This window comes from Somniosus microcephalus, chromosome 17 (genome assembly GCF_052327205.1).
Source record: "Somniosus microcephalus isolate GS21.2 chromosome 17, FLI_Smic_1.0, whole genome shotgun sequence".
In the NCBI taxonomy this organism is placed as follows: domain Eukaryota; kingdom Metazoa; phylum Chordata; class Chondrichthyes; order Squaliformes; family Somniosidae; genus Somniosus; species Somniosus microcephalus.
Window position 1 is genome coordinate 17,551,298 of NC_141003.1, and position 21,161 is coordinate 17,572,458.

Consider the following 21,161-nt stretch of genomic DNA (forward strand, 5'->3'; position numbering starts at 1 on the left):
TGTTGTTGAATGTGCCACTAACATGAGCTTGGAGGGGGCGCCTGGCTGACCTGCCTGCTGATTTCTCCCTGACAGCACGGCCGAGGTTGGGGACCCGTGACGTCTGGCACTGTGACGTGATCAGATTGACTACTCCACCACACGCATTGCCCAAGGGGATCAAACTGTTATAGTCCCTTCAAATTATGTTAATTTATTAATGACGGGCCCTTCTTCTCTGTAAAACTGTATTAAAGTCATAAGTGAGGAGCACTGTTTGTAGTTAACGATATGTGGAGCTCATTGTTTTTGTAGTTTTTGAAGGAACTTGAAAATTTGTCAGCATGAATGAACTGTGATGCCACACATTGATTCCATTGAGCATCCCTGCTGGGCGCAGGTCAGAGTTCAGTTTCAATAGAGGAGAAAATATAATTTGAAGATTGACAGTAGATGAGATACATGCTGTGCTGCATTGATTTTTATCTGGAAAGATGAAATATGTATAGAATAGTCTTAGAAGTTCTTGAAACATGTCTCTGGATATCATAGAAAAAAAACCAACTTTTTTTTATATAGCACTTTTAATGTAGAAATACGCCCCAGGGTGCTTCACAGGGGCGATTATCAAACAACATTTGACCACGTAAGGAGATATTAGGACAGGTGAGCAAAAGCTTGGTGAAAGAGCTGGGTTTTAAGGGGCGTCTTAAAGGAGGAAAGAGGCGGAGAGGTTTAGGGAGGGAATTCCAAAGCTTAGGGCCTTGGCAGCTGAAGGCGGATGGAATGGGAGGAGCGCCAAGATCATGGAGGCTTGTAGGGATGGAGGAGGTTACAGGCTTAGAATATTAGGGTCATAGGAACGGGAGGCCACTCAGCTCTTCGAGTCTGCTCCTCCATTCAATTAGTTCATGGCTGATCTGTACCTTGAACCTCATTTACCTGCGCTAGCTCCATAACCTCTCGATACCTTTACCAAACAAAAATCTATAGATTTCAATCTTGAAAGCTCCAATTGTCCCAGAAACCACAGGCTTTTGGGGGAGAGAACCCTAGATTTCCACTACATGGGTCCCATGGCAAGGAGATCTGATGACTAACAAATAAAAGTGGAATCTATGCAGTAGGCAAAGGGCTGGCTTGCCCTTCAAATATAGTCTCTTTCAAACAGCGTAGAATTCTGACAATTACTGTAGATTCACTCACTTATGTCAATGTTACTAGGAATGGATAAGTCTTGGGTTATATTAGAGCATCTTAAGGATCTGAGGCCGCAGGGGCCAGCTATGGTTGTTTGTTTCTTTTCTCTAGATGCCGAGAGACTATTGGAAATGATTTAAGGCCTAAGGCCTTCTGATCTGACACGCAGGTGACCCTTAGAGGCTCTCTATGACCCTCATCACAAAAACAACAATTTGACGTGAATGACCTTTCGCCCGTCTGCAAGAACATGCAAGGGCTTCCTCACCACATGTCTTTCTGAAGGCAGCTTCTACGCTCAAAGGAAGGACTTTATGTTTGGTTTAAAGTTTAAAGTCATATTCCATAGAAAATGATGGAAAAGCCAGGCGTTGGAAAAGTGTGTCCTTTTCTCTTCAGGACCTCGTACGATAAAAGCTGCTCAATTGAAAATTTCAAAAACTGAGATTGATCAGACTTTTTGTTCGGCAAAGGGTATTAAACATCAGGGAACCAAGGCGGGTAAGGTAAGTGGAGTTAAGATACAGAACAGCCATTGAATGGTGGAAGAGGCTCGAGGGGCTGAGTGGCCTGCTCCTGTTTTTTCATGTTCCTATGGTACGAAGTGCTCGACTTCCCAGGTTCCTTGCCGAGTTCACAAGGCAGCGGGACAGTCTCTGTGTAAGAACACAAGTGTTGTTTTGAGTCGCAGCCCCCCGCCCTGCATGAACTAATTGTCGTCTTATTAATCAGTCCAGGAGTGTGTGGGCGCAGCTGCGAGGCAAGTATTATCTGATTCAGCCGGCCTGTCATGTGAACGTCCGATCTTAATTTGATGCAATTATTTCATCAACGGGATGATATCAGCAGCCTGATTAATTTATAAAGCATGTTTTTGCAACTGAATGTACCTCTTTGATTCTCATTATGTGCGCTGATCGTGGCAGAATGAGTATTTATGAAGAAGACTGCCAAATCCTCTTGTTTATTGGTTTTTTGGAGCCATGAGCCACGGCATTTAATAAATACTTGCACACTTTGCGATGAGCTCCGGCTGTCCCTGCCTCGCTTACCCTGTGGGGTTTTATTCTCTGTTTTTGTCTTTAGGACGAGGTGACACAGCCATTGAACCTCTCAGCCAAGCCGAAAACGTTCGACCCCACAAAATCACCCGTGTCGCCAAGCTCCCCGCAGATTCCCTCCCTGAAAGCGAGCACGGGGCTCGGCCACCTCAAACCCGCCATCACCGCCACATTAAGCGGCGCTCCTGGTCGAATGACTTCAATAGGTAAGGCACCAGCCCAATCCTCTGCCTCTTCTTTTACTCTTCATGCTGAATCTGTGTGTGTGTATGTGTCCTTTTCCCCCACAGAACACTGTTTACCAGATGAATGGATTTATGAGCTAGATGCTCTGCATTCCAAAAATGGATCCGCTGTGCACCGTTAGCAGGGATCCATACAGTACAGAGGTGGCTTGTTTACTGTTGGAGTGGTAACTGCCTCCCATACCGCAATCCCTCTCCCAATCCCCCCCACCCACTCCCCCTCCCTATCCCCATCAAATTACCCCCCTCCCCTCCCCTACTCCTCGCCTCCTCCACTACTCCCACTCCCTCCCCGTCGTTTAGTGTACAAGTGATAACTGCCTCCTATACTGCAATCTCTCCCCCATTTCCCTCCCCATCCCTCCTCCCCCACTCTCCCCATCCCTCGTCCCCCACTCTACTCCGCCTCACTCCCCTCTTCCCCATCGCCACTCCCTTCCTCCCCTCCCCTCCTCCTCCCCTCCCCCCTCCTCCCCCACCCCCTCCTCCCCCACCCCCTCCTCCACCACCCCCCTCCTCCACCACCCCCCTCCTCCACCACCCCCCTCCTCCACCACCCCCCTCCTCCACCACCCCCCTCCTCCACCAGCCCCCTCCTCCACCAGCCCCCTCCTCCACCAGCCCCCTCCTCCCCCACCCCCCTCCTCCCCCCACCCCCCTCCTCCACCACCCCCCTCCTCCACCACCCCCTCCTCCTCCACCACCCCCCTCCTCCACCACCCCCCTCCTCCACCACCCCCCTCCTCCACCACCCCCCTCCTCCACCACCCCCCTCCTCCACCACCCCCCTCCTCCACCACCCCCCTCCTCCACCAACCCCCTCCTCCACCAGCCCCTCTCCACCAGCCCCTCTCCACCAGCCCCTCTCCACCACCCCTCTCCACCACCCCCTCCTCCACCACCCCCCTCCTCCACCACCCCCCTCCTCCACCACCCCCTCCTCCACCACCCCCTCCTCCACCACCCCCTCCTCCACCACCCCCCTCCTCCACCACCCCCCTCCTCCACCACCCCCCTCCTCCACCACCCCCTCCTCCACCAGCCCCCTCCTCCACCACCCCCCTCCTCCCCCACCCCCCTCCTCCACCACTCCCCTCCTCCCCACTTCCTACTCCCCACTCCCCTCCTCCCTCCTCCCCCAATCCCCTCCTCCCTCCTCCCCCTCTCCCCTCTTCTCCCTCACTCCCCTCCTCCACCTTCCCTCCTCCAACTTTCCCACTCCCTTCCTCCCCTCCTCCCTCACTCCACTCCTCCCCTTACCCCCTCCCCTCTTCCCCACTCCCCTCCTTCCCACACTCCCCTCCTCCCTCACTAGACTCCTCCCTCACTAGACTCCTCCCCCTACCCCTCTCCCCTCCTCCCCACTCCCCTCCTCCCCCACTCCCCTCCTTCCCATACCTCCTCCCCTCCTCCATCACTCCCCTCCTCCCTCACTAGACTCCTCCCCTACCCCTCTCCCCTCCTCCCCACTCCCCCACTCCCCTCCTTCCCATACCTCCTCCCCTCCTCCCTCACTTCCCTCCTCCCTCACTTCCCTCCTCCCTCACTTCCCTCCTCCCTCACTCCCTCCCCCACTTCCCTCCTCCCCCATTCCCTCACATTCCCTCACACTTCCCTCCTCCCCCACTCCCTCCTCCCCTCCGCCCCCTCCCCTCTCCCCTCCTCTCCCACTCCCCTCCTCCCTCACTCCTCTCCATCCACTACCCCACTCCCCTGCTTCCACCCTCCTCCAACGCTCACCTCCTCCCCACCCCCTCCTCCCCCACACCCTCCTCCCCCTACCCTCCTCCCCCCACTCCCCTCCTCCCCCCACTCCCCTCCTCCCCCCACTCCCCTCCTCCCCCCACTCCCCTCCTCCCCCCACTCCCCTCCTCCCCATCCCACTCCCCTCCATCCCACTCCCCTCCATCCCACTCCCCTCCATCCCCCTCCCCCACTCCCCTCCCTCCCACTCCCCCCTCCCCCTCCCCCACTCCCCTCCCTCCCACTCCCCCCCTCCCCCACTCCCCTCCTTCCCCCTCCCCCACTCCCCTCCTTCCCCCTCCCCCACTCCCCTCCTTCCCCCTCCCCCACTCACCTCCTTCCCCCTCCCCCACTCCCCTCCTTCCCCCTCCCCCACTCCCCTCCTTCCCACTCCCCTCCCCTCCTTCCCCCTCCCCTCCTTCCCCCTCCCCTACTTCCCCCTCCCCCACTCCCCTCCTTCCCCCACTCCCCTCCCTCCCACTCCCCCCTCCCCCTCCCCCTCCCCTCCTTCCCTCTCCCCCACTCACCTCCTTCCCCCTCCCCCACTCCCTCCTTCCCCCACAACCCCACTCCCCCCTCCCTCCTCCCTCCTTCCCTCCTCCCTCACTCCCCCTTCCCTCACTTCCCCCTTCCCTCACTTCCCCCTTCCCTCACTTCCCCCCTCCCTCACTTCCCCCCTCCCTCACTTCCCCCCTCCCTCACTCCCCCCTCCCTCACTCTCTCCCTCCCTCTCTCCCCCACTCCCTCTCTCCCCCACTCTCTCCCTCCCTCTCTCTCCCACTCCCTCCCCTACAACCCCACTCACCCCTCCCTCCCTCCCTACCCCATTCCCCCCTCTCCCCTCCCCTCCCCCCTCTCTCCCCCCTCTCTTCCCCTCCCCCTCTCTCTCTCCCTCCCCCCTCTCTCTCTCCCTCCCCCTCCCCTCCTCCCCTGGTCCTACCCTCCCCATCTGCCAGGATTCCACACTGTCAGATTTAGCTTCCGATCACAGAAACTGCAGTCACAGCCCTGGACTGCACCAGTAAACCTGACAATAAACTGGAGAAGTGGGAGGGGAGTCTCCACTCACAATTAACTAGCATTATTAGACCAAATTCCTGGGGCGTGACTTTTAATGAAGGGCAGACATGAAATAACACGTTGGGAGAAAATTCAGGTCAATTCTTTTCTTGTGATGTCACTGCAGCTGCTGTTTACTTTTATTTGTCTTGTCAAACTGTTTCAAGTACCTGTAAAAACTCGCAGACAGGCATGCATGAGAGAAATGAAAGAATGTAGGTGATTATTGTTAGTTGTAACTCATTTATTTTTTTCCTGCAAGCTCTGAATTCTGTAGAGGAGTCACATTTTCTGGAACAGAAGGTCACAGAATAGATTAGACACATCATGTATGCTTTCAATATTAGTTAAGCTGCTTCTGATATTTTGCATGAAACGGAATGAAACAATAAAAAAAAGAAAGAACTTGCATTTCTGTAGCGCCTTTCACAACCTCAGGGCGTCCCAAAGCGCTGTACAGCCAATGAGGAACTTTTTGAAGCGTAGTCACTGTTGCAATGTAGGGAAATGCAACAGCCAATTTGCGCACAGCAAGCTCCCGCAAACAGCAACGTGACAATGACCAGATCATCTGTTTTTAATACGATAGCAAAATATTGCAGATGCCGGAAATCTGAAATAAAAACAGAAATAAAAGCTTCCTTTTTCCTCAGCCGAGGATTCCCCTCCACCCTGGTTATCAGGGCCCTCGACCGTGTCCGTCCCAATTTTCGCACTTCTGCTCTCACCCGTTACCCCTCCCTCCCAGAGCCACGATAGAGTTCCCCTTGTCTTCACCTTTCACTCCACCAGCCTCTAAATTCAATGGATCATCCTCCGCCATTTCTAGCATGATGCCACCACCAAACCCATCTTCCCTTCCCCTTCCAGCATTCTGAAGAGACAGTTCCCTCCGCGACACCCTGGTCCACTGTTCAATCACCCCCAACACCCCCTTCCCTTCCCACGGCACCTGCCCTTTTACCACCTCCCTTCCCACTGTCCAGGGCCCCAAACACCCCTTCCAGGTGAAACAGCGATTTACTTGTACTTCTTGCAATCTAGTATACTGTATTCGCTGCTCACGATGCGGTCTCCTCCTCTACATTGGGGAGACCAAACGCAGATTGGGTGACTGCTTTGCGGAACACCTCCGTTCAGTCCGTAAGGGTGACCCTGAGCTTCCAGTCGCCTGTCACTTTAATTCTCCAGACCACTTCCACTTTGACCTCGGCCTCCTACTCTGTTCCACTGAAGCTCAGTGTAAGCTCGAGGAACAGCACCTCATCTTTCCATTAAGCACCTTACAGCCTTCCGGACTCAACATTGAGTTCAACAATTTCAGATCATAATCACAACTCTCATTTCCTCGGACAGCAGGTGCTGGTAATGATTCTGCAGTTGCCATTTATACCTCCTTCAGATCCATTTTTTATTTCTTTACTCATCCCATTACCTTGCCCGATCATCCCTTGTCATTTAGTCTCTCCTGTTTTCCACTCTACCACAGTCCTTTCCTTTTGTTCTTTCCTCCCCTCCCCCCTTTCCCTGCCTCTGTACTTGCTTAGATCGCTAACTTTTTCCAGTTCTAATGAAAGGTCATTGACCTGAAACGTTAACTCTGTTTCTCTCTCCACGGATGCTGCCTGACCTGCTGAGTATTTAATGATGTTGGTTGGGGGATAAATATTGGCCAGGACACCGGGGAGAACTCCCCTGCTCTTCTTCGAAATAGTGCCATGGGATCTTTTACATCCGCCTGAGAGCAGACGGTGCATCGGTTTAATGTCTCATCTGAAAGACGGCACCTCCGACAGTGCAGCACTCCCTCAGTACTGCACTGAGGTCTCGGCCTGGATTATGGGTTCAAGTCTCTGGAGTGGGACTTGAACCCACAACCTTCTGACCCACAGACAAGAGAGATACCCACTGATTGATCGTGTTATTATTGGCTCAATAGATTTGTGGGATAGGAGTGGGACAGGGAATAGTTCATTCTTAAACAATTTGTTTCCCTGTTAATTTTAGAATTAGATTCCCACTGGAATCGTTGCTCCTTGCTGTATTTTGTGTTATGGTTTCACAGAAGCAGGGAGTGAGATATTCGTCCGTTCATTTATTGGAGCTTTGAAGTCAGGGACCTCCATTATTGGCTGAGTCGGTCGCTCTCTTGCCTCTGGGTCAGTAGGTTGTGGGTTCAAGTCCCACTCCAGAGATTTCAGTACACAATCCAGGCTGATACTCGCAGTGTAGCACTGAGGAAGGTGCCTCCTTTCAGTGAGACGTTAAACCGAGGCCTCGTCTACACTCTCAGGTGGACGTAAAAGATTCCATGGCACTGTTTCGAAGAAGAGCAGGAGAGTTATCCCCGGTAACCTGGCCAATATTTATCTCTCAATCAACATCACTAAAAACAGATTGGGGGCAAAATTAGGTCGCGCCCCCTTTGGGGCGCTAACTTCGCCGGGGCGCTACTTTTAGTGCCCCCATGCCCGAAATTCACTGATAGCGCCCCGCCTCCCTCTTGGGGCGCTGCGAGCGAATATCGCGGTGCTACGTGTAGCAGTGCCACACGTTGTGGCACGTCACGCCGCGGTACTGCAGGCTTTCCTCCCTTTATTAAAGGGGAGGGGCCTAGCGCAGCGCGACCCGGGGCCCAGCTGGGCCACCAGGGATCGGAGAGCCGGCAAAAGAGCCCGGCACTCAAGAAGTGCCGTGCTCACGGAGCGCAGCCGGCCCCCCGCGGGGGGTTGCACAGGAGGCCGGGGACAGCAACGGGGGCAGGTGGCCAGCAACAAAAATGGCCGCCCGGCACCTCCCCTTTAATTTGTGCCGCCCCGGCCGCAGGTAGGCCCCCCCCTTGACCCTGTTGGACATAGCGTCCGGTGGTAAGTCGGGGGGGCGTTACCGAAGATCTTCGCCGTGCACGAGCGGGGCGCTGCATACGGCGATGATGTAATCGTTGGAGGCGCAGTGCCGTGGGGTGCTAACAGTTACTGCCACCATTAACCCCCCCGCTGAATTTCGCGGGAGGCGTTGGCAGCGCTGCGCCCAGGCGCTAGTTGCTTTGCGCCCTCTTAGGGCGCTAATAGAAGGTGCAAATCAACTGAATTTTCCCCACATTATCTGGTCTTTATCACGTTGCTGTTTGAGGGATCTTGCTGTGCGCAAATTTGGCTGCTGTGTATTCTACATTACAACAGCGACTAACACTTCAAAAGTACTTGATTGGCTGTTAAGCGCTTTGGGACAACCCAAGGTTGCAAATGACTCAATATAAATGCAATAAAAACAGAAAATGCTGGAAATACTCAGCAGGTCAGGCAGCACTTGTAGAGAGTGAAACAGAGTTAACGTTTCAGGGCGATGACCCTTCCTCAGACAAATGCAAGTTGCTTCTTTAATAACACCGCCCAGTGTGGAGCGGATTCATATGCATCAGGAGGGTCCTGGAGTTATTCGCTGTTCTGCACTGAGTTACAAGTAGGGACTGTAATTGGCTTCATTTCTCCTGGACAAGGAAGGGAGGAGGAATTCGATAGGATTCCCAATCCTCATTGTTAACTAACGGCACCTCCTGGAACGTGCTTACGTGTGGGCGCGAGGTGACGATGGGATCAGGCTCGCTCTCCAGGCTCACGCGCCAAGAATGGGCGAGACACTGAACGGTGGCTGGTTCATGAGAAATTTGGTACTTTCAGGAGATGTAGAAGAAGATCGGAGGCAATTTTTTGAAAGAACTTAATGGCCTAGAAATCCGTCTCGGGCGGTGTCACAAGACGGGTGGTCATTGGGACTGAACATCGGGCGCGGCGTCTTAACGGGCGGGCGCTGCGTCTAACGGGCGGGCGCTGCGTCTAACGGGCGGGCGCAGCATCTAACGGTCGGTCAGTGGGACTGAACATCGGGCGCTGCCTCTAACGGGCGGGCGCTGGGTCTAACGGGCGGGCGCTGCATCTAACGGGTGAGAGCTGCGTCTAACGGGCGGTCAGTGGGACTGAACATTGGCCGCTGCGTCTGACGGGCGGGTGCTGCGTCTGACGGGCGGGCGCTGCGTCTAACGGGCGGGCACAGCATCCAACGGTCAGTCAGTGGGACTGAACATTGGCCGCTGCGCATAACAGGCGGTCAGTGGGACTGAACATCGGGAGCTGTGTCTAACGGGCAGGAGCTGCGTATAACGGGCGGCCCGTCCGATACCGCCCGTTTTTGCACCACCGCCCGAGACGCATTTCCAGGCCCATGATCCCCCCTCACAACTGCCTCTAATATCCACAAAATGTGGTATTTATGTTTATAAAATTAGAGAAGCCTGGGATTTCTTGGAAAAACTAACTGCTTTGTCTTCTTTGTGTTGTAAAACTTTGAATGTTGAGCACAAAGCACTTGCTCCTTCACTTCCAGCGCCTCAAGTCAATTCAGTGAGCTGGCTAATCTGTGGTTATTTCCCCGCCCCCCCACCCCCCGCTTCTTTCTATCCAGACATCCTCTCTTCCATCACGTCCTCGGGTTACTTGAACGACCACGACGCCGTGGCGAAAGCGATCCAAGAAGCCCGACAAATGAAGGAGCAGCTTCGCAGGGAGCAGCAGGCACTTGACGGGAAGGTTGCAGTCATTAACAGTCTGGGGCTAAACAACTGCAGGATGGAAAAGGTCAGTTGGGGTGTGTCTGGGCTCCGGGTTGCGTGATTCATTTTCATCGGGAGCCCTGCTCGTTTTATTGCGGCTCGGCTGCCTTTCGCGAGGCAATATTTCTGTTATTGCGGGAACCAGGAGCAGTCCCGGTGCTCACAACCCCTCCCCATTTGGTCTCACTTAATGAAATTTAGCATCTGATTTAGGCAGGGCGACACTATTTTTAGCACGAAGGCATCAGAAACAAACAGAGTTCAGAAAGGGCCTGCATTAACTTTGTTTACATATTTGAGGAAAGGCAATGCCTAATTTAGTTTGGAATTTCTAATTAAATTTGCTCACGCTTTGCACCAAATAACAGCATTATCATTTACAGCACAGATAGGGGATTTTGTAAAGCCTACAACAGCCTATATTGCATATTGTTGCTGCCAGTTTTGCAGTGTTGAGACCTTTCTTTTAAATAGTGTGCATTTTAAGCAGAGAAAAACAAATGGAAATCTCAATGACTGTCAGACCATTCCACGGCGGTCCTCTGTACTGATATCCCGTATAAATGCTAGAAGTGGCACATCTATTCAAACAATTATTGACCCGTTGCAGATTGGGATTTTAGTACCGTTGACAGGCATTTAAAAAAATAAAATAAGAGAATGTGAAGAAGCGCACAAAACACAGCTTACAGTACAGTTCTGTGAGATTTGGGAATTGTTAAATTTGGTAATGGGCCGTCAAAAAGAAGGGAAGCTTTCTGGGAAAAATTTCCGTGACAGTAAAGACAGAGAAATCATCGCTTGTGGTTCTGCAAAGTTTCTAAGTACCGCACGTGTTTTTTTAATACATTCTCGGGATATGGGCGTCGCTGGCAAGGCCGGCATTTATTGTCCATCTTTAATGGCCCTCGAGAAGGTGGTGGTGGTGGTGAGCCACCTTCTTGAACCGCTGCAGTCCATGTGGTGAAGGTACTCCCACAGTGCTGTTAGGGAGGGAGTTCCAGGATTTTGCTCTAGCGACAATGAAGGAACGGCCGATATATTTCCAAGTCGGGACGGTGTGTGACTTGGAGGGGAACTTGGAGGTAATGGTGAGGGTGTTCCCACAATGCTATTCTTTGTAACAGTTTGATACAACAGTGTGGCTCGCTAGACCACTTCAGAGGGCAGTTAAGAGTCAACCGCAGTGGTGTGGGACTGGAGTCACATACAGGCCAAACCGGGTAAGGACGGCAGGTTTCCTTCCCTAAAGGACATCAGTGAACCAGTTGGGTCTTGCATTTTGTAGGTAAAGTTACTTGTAGTGTATGTAACTGTTCTACCTTTAAGAGAACTATTGTATGTAACCGTCCACCTTTAAGAGAACTATTTTAGGTGTGGCACTACTTTATCCTGGCTGCTGTATACTGTAATACCGACGGTGACCACACCAGTATATAAGTGCTGTGGCAGAATTTATTGGGCAGATTCGCCCTGACCTATTCGCCCTGACCTTCGAATAGTAAAGTCCTGTTTAAGTTACTCTTGTAGTCTGTGTATTACTTCGCTATACAACCCACAGACTTTACAGTGGCGACGAGTTCGATCTTACCCTGCGGCAACAATACTTCTGAAGAAGTAAACGAGCGTCGAGAAGAGGCACCCGCCCTCGTCGTTTTGCTGAGAGAAAACTCGAGTCTGCAGACCAAGAAAGGAGGAAGATTTCAAACACGAAGTCTTCCATCAGCAACAGGCACGGATTGTCCCTTCTGCCACGGTGGTGAGTGAGCCGATCAACACGAGAAGCAAGTCGGCCACGGTGACTGTGAGTAAAGGGAAAATAGAAACAAATAAACGGAGGATAAGGGCGGTGCACTCGACCACGGTCGAGGGGGAAAGGAGCCAGACAGAAGTCGGGCCCAGAGGCGCTGAGACTGGGGCAGCGTGGAGCAGAAGCCGCGGTACAAGCGGGCTGGGGAGCGTCGTGAGACGACTAGACCGCGACGGCGAAAAAGGCCGGACAAATACCGCGACCACGAGGTGCTGCGACCGGGATCGTAAGGCGCGGGAAGATATAAACATAAATAAGCCACGGAGAACTCAGCCACAGCCGGGGAGGAAAGCACCGGACTGCGAGAAGCTGGGAGGCGCGATTGGGGTGAAAAAGGCCAGACAGTGACTGAGGCCACGAAGCGCTGCGACCGGATCGTAAGGCGCGGGAAGAGATCAAAATAAATAAACCGCGGAGAACGCAGCCGCAGCCGGGGAGGAAGCACCGGACTGCGAGAGGCTGGGAGGAGCGATTGGGTGAAAAAGGTCGGACAGTGACCGAGGCCACGAAGCGCTGCGACCGGGATCGTAAGGCGCGGGAAGAGATAAAATAAATAAATCGCGGAGAACTCAGCTGCAGCCGGGGAGGGAAGCACCGGACTGCGAGAGGGCTGGGAGGCGCGATTGAGAGCCGCGCGAGCGGGAGAGACAGAGCCCGAGCGAGAGCCGCGTGAACGGGAGAGACAGAGCCCGAGAGAGAGCGAGCGAGAGAGACAGAGCCCGAGGAAGACTGAGCGAGATCCAGCCCAGCGGCTGAAACTGTTCGCCGTCAACGGGTTGTACCCAGAGCCGGTTGCCCGGCCGAGAGAAGGGAATGCGCTGAAGCCGAAGCGCAGGCTGCGAACCCCGAAAGCCAGCGGCCGTCGCCCGAGGGAAAAGCTTACCCCTCCTGCCAGGGGAAGAAAAGCGGGAACCGCCATCTTGAAAGTGGGCGGGGAAAGAAGATAAGCGCGGGAAGCCGCCAGTAGGCGGAGAAAAAGACAGAAGCGGGAACCGCCATTTTGAAAGGGGCGGGGAAAGAAGATAAGCGCGGGGAAACCGCCATCTTGGGGAAAAAAAAAAAGAGTTAAAGAAATATTTCGTTGTTGTTTATCAGGGAGGTGAAGATGCCTAAGCGTGGTAACATCAACGATTTCGATTCCGAGGTAGAAGATTGGGCCACGTATGTAGAACGCATTGAGATATATTGTGAGGCCAATAAAATAGAGGATGATGATAAAGCTATAACCTTGCTAAACTCGATGGGGGCGAAGACATACGGGCTATTGAAGCATCTTCTAGCACCAGTTAAACCGGCGGATCAAACCTTCGATAATATTGTTGCTGTTCTGAAGGATCACTTGAACCCCACACCGCTGATGTTGGCGGAACGATTCAAATTTTATGCGAGAACGCAACGGAAAGAGGAAAGCAACGTGGAATACTTGGTCGAACTGCGTAGGCTAGCGAAATACTGCCAGTTTAGAGGAAATCTGACAGAGGCATTGCGAGACAAGTTCGTGTGCGGGTTGTCGAAGGAAGGAACGCAAAAGCGACTGCTCGAAGAGAACGACCTTACACTGGATAGGGCTGTCCTTATTGCAGCATCACACGAAGCCGCAGCGAAAGGAACTGCGGAAATGCAGCTGAAGGCAGCGGTCCTCAGTGTGGATCAAATTACTTCGGGTGCAACGAAATGTTATCGTTGTGGGAAGACAACACACGACCAGAACCAATGCTGGTTTAAAAACCAGGACTGTAGGAAATGTGGCAAACTGGGTCACATAGCCAAAGTATGCCGGTCAGGGAAGAAGACCAACAATCAAAAAAAAAAGCCATCACAGGAAAAGTACAACAAAGTACACAAGGTGGTTGAGAAGAGTTCAGATGAACAGAATTCGGATTCAGACCCAAGCGGCCAGGAACTGGGTAGTCTGAGAATTCATAATGTGAGTAAGGAAGCTGACCTACAAACTATCTGGGTCATGCTAAAAATAGCCGGAGTCCAAGTGAGAATGGAATTGGACACTGGATCAGCCCTATCAGTCATAAATCGAAGGGATTACAACCGGCTATTCTCACATATACCCTTGAGAGATACCAAGTTCGTATTGCAGACATACACGGGGCATAAAGTATACCCCATGGGAAAGATAAGAGTCAAGGTGAGAGACAGGGGCAAAGAACACCCCGGAATGGACTTATACGTACTACCTGAGGGAGGACCACCACTTCTAGGACGGGAGTGGATCAAGAAAATAGACATGGAATGGCACTACCTCAAAGCAATAACGAGTGAGGACTCGGGGCAGACAATCAGCTCAGAATCTGAAACGGATGACGATAAGACCAGCCCAAGCATGAAAGACAAGTCTAAAATGAACTTGCTGACTAAGGTTGGCAGAACGAATGTGGGCATAAAGGCTTACGCTCCAGAGGAGAACAAAGCTTCAGAACAGAATTCCTCTGAACAACAACAACATAGCTTGACAGAGAATTCTGAGTCTGTTCAAGTTACAGACATATATATTACTGAGGAACATCGAGCTCGAACGCAAACTTATTTCAGATTACGACAGCAATTAGAACAATTGAATTGCCGTCTCGAGCAAGAGATGAAAGCAATGAAAAAGTTCTATGATACCGAATGGGAGAATCTGGAAAGACAACAGAAGCAGCTGGGGAAGAAAAGGGAGCAGGAGCACACAAACCGTCTGCACGAGGAGGCCAAACGAATCAAAGCTGATTCGGCTTCTGAAGGGGCGTGCTCCAATCCGGTGGAACAAGATGTGCCGCAACTGAAGGCGCTGGTTAGCAGGTTGCAGGCAGAAAAAGCTGAGTTGGTCGACATGACTTCCGAGCTCCTACTGAAGTTGGGTGCAGCATCACCGGACGATTCATTTGTGGAAATTCGAATGATGGGGGCTGCGGATGATGGCGAAGTAGAAGCAGCAAAGGAGCCCCAGGACAAGGTTCTAAACAGCCCTGCAGCTAATGGAAAAGGGATGATGGCAGAAGAGTTAACAGTCAGCCAACTCATTCATATGCTGAGGGATAAAACTCTAAAATGGGAAAAACTTAAATACGAGCCTCAATCTTCAAAGGGAAGGGAGCTCTCAAAAGTCATTGGAAGAGCTGAGGTGGCAACCCAGACTGAGAAGTCTGCAGCAGAACAGCCCTTGGATGCCAAAAGTACGCTGACGCACGGCAATGTAGAACAACAGAATACTGAAACAGCTACTTCAGTAGAGGGATTGAATAGTCCGATCAATCAATCTCCGAATGAAGTTGAAGTATTGAAATCACAAATGAGGTCATTAGTAAAAGACTTGCAGGAAGCCCAGAAAAAGCGGGATGAATCTGAACGCATGATGAAGTCTCTTCAGGACAGATGTCGGGATTTGGAACAAAAGTCGGCTAACATCCAGCTGGGTAAGGAGGAAATAGAAGACCCTCTCGCTGGCCTAGCTCAGGATGACACCGAATATTACCATGATCTGTTGAGTGACACTGAATATTACGAGGACCTGGTCTGCCCAGCTTGTGCCGAGAACTCCCAAAGTGCCGAAATCAGGATGAATCACTTAAAGTCTAAGGAACATAGGGAGATGGTGGCGTTACAGCTGGCAGCTGACAATGGAGCCCCGAGAGTCTCCAAGAAGCAAAAAAGGAAAAGACGAAGCAGAAGATGATAACCATCTGAACCATTATTACCTCTACCCGATCACACACGTGGTCCCCCGAACGGAGCCAAATCAGTTGGAAAGTAGGAAAATTTCCCAAGGCAATCCAACTGTTTTTTGTTTGTTTTAAAAAAGTCAGCAATGCTGGTTCAGAAGTGATGGAAGTAAAGCTGTTAAGTCTAGGGAAGGACTATGGGATGAGTCCCTCTAGCAAGGTGACCCGACTACACCACGGAGGCGTGGTCCGGACCGAGTCAAGAAGATCAGAGACTGAATCTGTGAACTGTTTCCCACAGAGACTGAATCTGTGAACTGTTTCCGCAGAGACTACCTCTGTGAACTGTTGTAACATGAAGTTGGATATGTTATGATATGTTAATGGGGAATAAGTATGTTGTAAGCTAAAAAGGGAGGATTGTAGTGTATGTAACTGTTCTACCTTTAAGAGAACTATTGTATGTAACCGTCCACCTTTAAGAGAACTATTTTAGGTGTGGCACTACTTTATCCTGGCTGCTGTATACTGTAATACCGACGGCGACCACACCGGTATATAAGTGCTGTGGCAGAATTTATTGGGCAGATTCGCCCTGACCTTCGAATAGTAAAGTCCTGTTTAAGTTACTCTTGTAGTCTGTGTATTACTTCGCTATACAACCCACAGACTTTACATTACTTTCCTGATGCAGTTCTGCAGATTTGCAACAAACTTGAGGTTCTGGTAGACACGTAAGAGCTAATGCTCTGACAAAGGCAATTTCTGGAAGACAATCGGGTTAACGTTCACCTTCACTGCCCGATTTCCATTCCGTTGAAATCAGACAAGCGAAAATCAGGCGAGTTTGATAACACCACCCTCCACAAGCAGCAAAGATGGAAGTTACCCCAGTGTCCCTCAAACCTTATAGGGGCCATAAATATAAGATAGTCACTAATAAATCCAATCAGGAATTCAGAAAAAACTTCTTTACCTAGAGAGTGGTGAGAATGTGGAGCTTGCTACCACAGCGTGTGGTTGAGGCGAATAGCAGAGGTACATTTAAGGGTAAGCAAGATGAGTACATGAGGGAGAAAGGAATAGAAGGATATGTTGACAGGGTTAGATGAAGTAGGGTGGGAGGAGGCTGATGTGGTGCATGGGCCAGTTGGGCCGAATGGCCTGTTTCTGTGCTTCACGTTCTACATAATTCTAGGTAGTTTCCCCGTGACAAGCACCAAACCTGGCCGTGAATAGCGGGTCATCTATTCAAAGGGTCTCTGCCTGTTATGGGATGGATGAGAATGTCGGGGGGGTTGGGCGCAGTGTTCCCTGTAATTTTTTTTGGGGGGCCGCGCAGCCCATTCAATATACCGCGCAAGTGCGTTTTTTCTACTTAAAAGCCAGCTGCGCGGGACCCCTGGAATGCTGCGCGGGACCCCTGGAATGCTGCGCGGGACCCTTGGAATGCTGCGTGGCCGTGCAGCTTACAGGGTACATTGGTTGGGTGTCTCTCGCGCCCTGGCAGTCAGTGCCTGGGATCTGTTCAATGAAGAGCCACAGCAGCATGCCTGCAGTCGGAATCTCACGGTGTTGGTTTGTGTGAGCGCCATCTCTTGCCTCACTGCTCTGTGACATTCCTCGTCACGTCTCTCGAATTTAAAGCAGAATCCTGTTTCTTTTATTGAGTTAGAAGACTAGCAGCCCTCCCACTCCTTGACCAAATGACTGATCTTGTTCTTTTAATAAATCCCTCCCTTTTAATTTTATACTTTATTTCTTCCCCCCGCCCCCTCTTGCTGGGACTATAGTTGTAACAGCCCTCACCAGTATTATTTGCAGGATCTGGACATCACTGGCAAGGCCGGCATTTATTGCCCATCCCTAGTTGCCCTTGTGAAGGTGGTGGGGAGCCGCCTTCTTGAACCGCTGCAGTCCGTGTGGCCAGTGGTTTGGGGTGTATGAGCTCGACTTTAGTGTGGCCCGTCCATCGATTTTCCTTCTCTCTCTGTTGGAATGTGTCAAGCTGTGCCTTCCCCCCCGCCCCCTCCAATCCAATGTCGGAAACCAGGAGCACCCCATGCAGAGAACCAGAGACCCAATCCCACGTGGGAATCCTCTGTGACGCACTCATTTGGACCACCGACGTGTTGCAAAATGCCACCGATTTGGGCCACGTTGGCTGGGAAAGGGTTAAAAAAAATGTTTTAACAAGTGCTGACCTTTGTAGCGCCTGCTAATAGTTATTAGAATAGTTATCAGAGGTCCGGAGAGCTTCGCGGGAAGACCGAAGCACGGGCAGAAAGGATGCTGCGGCATATTTTATTTTTAGAAGTTTTTCCCAAAAAAATCTGGGTCTCCATGGACCTACAAGGAGGAAGCCTTCTCTTTAATCACAACATTAACCCTCCATTAGCGAGCAGTACGCTTAATTGTTATAGGCAGCTCTTGTAGTCAGAACAAGGTTCTTAAGCACTTCCCGCACCAGCTGTGGTAGGAAAGGGGGAATAAGACATAGTGAGAGACGCTAATAAAAAGTGACTAAAATGTTCCTTCGAAGCTCTAGTAAATTGCAGTTATTTGTTAAGTATATTCAAGTCAGCTGTAGATACAGCAGTTGGCAAGTTCAGAGAGCATCTGTACTTGGTTTCTGTAAAGAAGAGGCATGGGTGCATTCCCCTGTGCTACCAGCTGGGAGTCGTCAAATGACAACCAACAAAATACTTTTGGACAGGAAGCCTTCATTTGGAGTTTTATGTACTCGCGAACCAGACTCTGCGGTTTTGATTTGGAGCCCATTAAAATGTCTTTGATGGTATGGAAATTCATCTTCATGAAGTCTCCGGCTCGCATACGCTGTTAGTTGTAGTTACAGATCAGTCATTCAAAACTAATGGCAGTAATTGTCCTGACTGCTTGTATTGCAATACACTGCATTAAAATAATCCAACCCCTTAGTCTTGGCACTGCGAGTTAATCTTCTTTAATACAGATCAGCTGTTACTCTCCCACATGACTTCAGGCAGAGCCAGCCGACTATTCACAGTGTTTTGATTAAGTTACAAAAGTACAACCATCTGCCTTCACATCTTTCTCATTCAATCACTTCTCTGTGGCTCAGAGCTTGGTTTCTGTTGTGCTTATTTTCAAGATTGTCCTGAAAGTTTTGACGCAAGAAGTCAAACTTAATTAAGTTGGCTGTGTAATGCAAGTCCACAATGTCACTTCTCTTACACAGTGACTGACAAACAAAAACATGGTTTGTGGAATGTGAGTTTGACTTCTCTTTCCAAAGTCTCTCAACTCCATATTTTTTGTGTGTGTGGAAGAAAAACAAGCTACTGAGGCAGTAGACACCTGCCTCTTGACCAGGCGGCGAAGGGTAGAAGCTTCAGGCTCATTTTATGGTCATTATCACATTGCTGTTTGTGGGACCTCGCTGTACGCAAATTGGCTGCCGCATTTCTCAACTTTACAAAAGCGACTACACGTCATTGGCTGTAAAGCGCTTTCAGACGTCCTGAGGTTGTGAAAGACGCTGTTTGAATGCAAGTTCGTTCTTTGTCTTTTCTTGGCCCTGCTGAGAGCAAGTTTTGTAGTAAATTCATGGCCTGCTCACTAGCTGGAACACGGCACTGTTGTGGGACAGTCCAGCTTTGGCTAGGACAAGTGCACGTATAGTCATTTCAAGTCATCTTATCCCATTGGATGTGCATCATCTATTGGCCATTCATTGACAACAGTGTGGCCCAGACCTTCCCGTACCTCCTCTGCTCAAATATGGCAGGAAGTAGCAGCACACAGGGGATCAGGGGGCATCAGCATTTAGAACTAGGATGGAGCTCCACTACTGGAATTTGGTTTTGGTAAAATTCAATGTGGCTGGGAAACTTGAGAGTTTCTAGGTGGGTTCAACTCTGCGAAGTGTAGACCGTTCGGAAACTGAAATAAATGATAAACTCTGACAGTCCAAAGTTGCAGCAGACAACGCTATGCTATTTTTAAACTAAAGCGTACTTCTCACTCCCTACTTTTCATTAGACACCTCAGCCATGTTGGGTTTTTACAGAAGTCATTTATCCTTTTGCCCTTATGTTGAGGTATTATCGAATAGAATTTCATCCTATTACCCCAAGGTCGAGGACTAGGAAACACCAAATCATCTGATTAATACTGTTTATTTATCAAATCAATGATATAATATAACACAACCCCCTAAATGCAATGCTCATGAGATTGGTACTGATTATAACGGTACTGATGATCGCAAGCCGCAGCAAGGCTAGGTCAGGTCTCCAAGGAGCTCCGGTGCATCATATCTTTATAAGGTTAATCACGTGCTGTGACATGATGCTATTACATCTAATCCATCCCACCTACTGGTTAATACGTGAGTACGCTAGTCTAATACTTTACTTCACCGCGCAAAGCGCCATTCATTAGGTAATCCTTCTTAGTATGTCTGCACAATGCATCGGTTACTTGTTCATTGTTCTCTCTATCTGAGAAACCATGGCCTTCTCTTCTTGTCTCTTTCCAGTAAATCCATAACTAGCTCTTTCATACTCCCCTACAGTCTCCTGACCAACTGTCTATACACCAACTACATTTCTTATCTCTTCCCATGAACGGTTAAGGAGGCAATGCCTGCTATACTCCATGCCTGACCTCGTACCTTTTTGAATCATCTTTATTATGTGTGGATATATGTTTCATATTAAGAAAAGCTTGCTATGGCTATTCTACCTGGTACACCTATACTTACAAGCTGCAGTGAGCACAGTTATGCTTTGTGCTACTTATAGCTGGTAAGGCTTTCTTGGATTCACCATGGGGATGGAAACACAAAGTCGAGTATTGCACTAATGACTGTAATAGCAGCAATGCCTCTTAGACTGCTGTGTTTGGCATCTTTTACTGCCCATTTAAATGGATTCAGTCCTTTTAGAACTGCACCCATATATAGGCCCCATTATTTTTTCTAACCTCACACTATTTTAGGAGTGCCCTGCTTTGTTTATTTTTGGTTGGATAGTCTTTTTTTTTAATGTTGCCCATTTTCTTTTTCTAAATTTAAAACTGTTCCTGAAGCATGCAGCCCAGTTTTCATCCATTTTTCCTGTCTGTATGTATGAGCTCAGGAAGCCTCACTTTACCTTTATCCAGAGACTCGAAACCTCCAATTATAACCTAATGGGAACTGGGCCGGGCGCCTGTTGTATGCCAACGCCCCATTTTACTCTCTATTGAAGTTTCCGTGGAGTTAGAATCATACAACACAGAAGGAGGCCATTCGGCCCATCGTGCCTGTAAAGTCTGTGTGTTCTAGTTGTAATTAATAACACACAGGCTACAAGATTAAAGTTCAACAGGTCTTTACTGGTTGGAGGTCAGGACTATCTGAAATACATCTTACTACACAGTGCTTATATACCGGTGGTCACCACCGGTATTACGTATACAGCAGCCAGAGAAAGTAGTACATCTCTTAAGGTGGAACAGGCTTAAGTTCTCTTAAGGTGGAACAGGTTACATACACCACAATCCTCCCTTTTTAGCTTAATAGTCATATCCCCATTTAACATAACATCATAACATATATAACTTCAGGTATAAACAGTTCAAAGGTTCAGTCTCTCAGGAGGCCTTCTGATTCGGTCTGGATAACGCCTTTCAGTGGTCTCTGATTCTTGTTGCTGAGGTGACTCTGCTTGTTGGTTCCCTATGTATTGGACGTCATCATCAGGTACAGTCCCTGCCGAGGTAGATGCTTCAGGTTTATTAACGTCTTCCACAGTTGTCTCTGTCGCAACCATG

General features: G+C 50.2%; 1 protein-coding gene across 7 annotated transcripts in view; it reads left to right on the forward strand.

Moving 5' to 3' along the window:
* The window catches only part of sox5 (SRY-box transcription factor 5), a 334,975-nt gene that overhangs the window by 252,053 nt on the left and 61,761 nt on the right, over positions 1-21,161 (forward strand). For all 7 annotated transcript variants that reach the window (XM_086009986.1, XM_086009988.1, XM_086009989.1 and 4 more), the window contains 2 exons: positions 2,266-2,446; positions 9,749-9,921. In XM_086009986.1, coding sequence (XP_085866112.1) covers positions 2,266-2,446; positions 9,749-9,921 — 354 coding nt within the window. The remainder of the gene's footprint in view (positions 1-2,265; positions 2,447-9,748; positions 9,922-21,161) is intronic.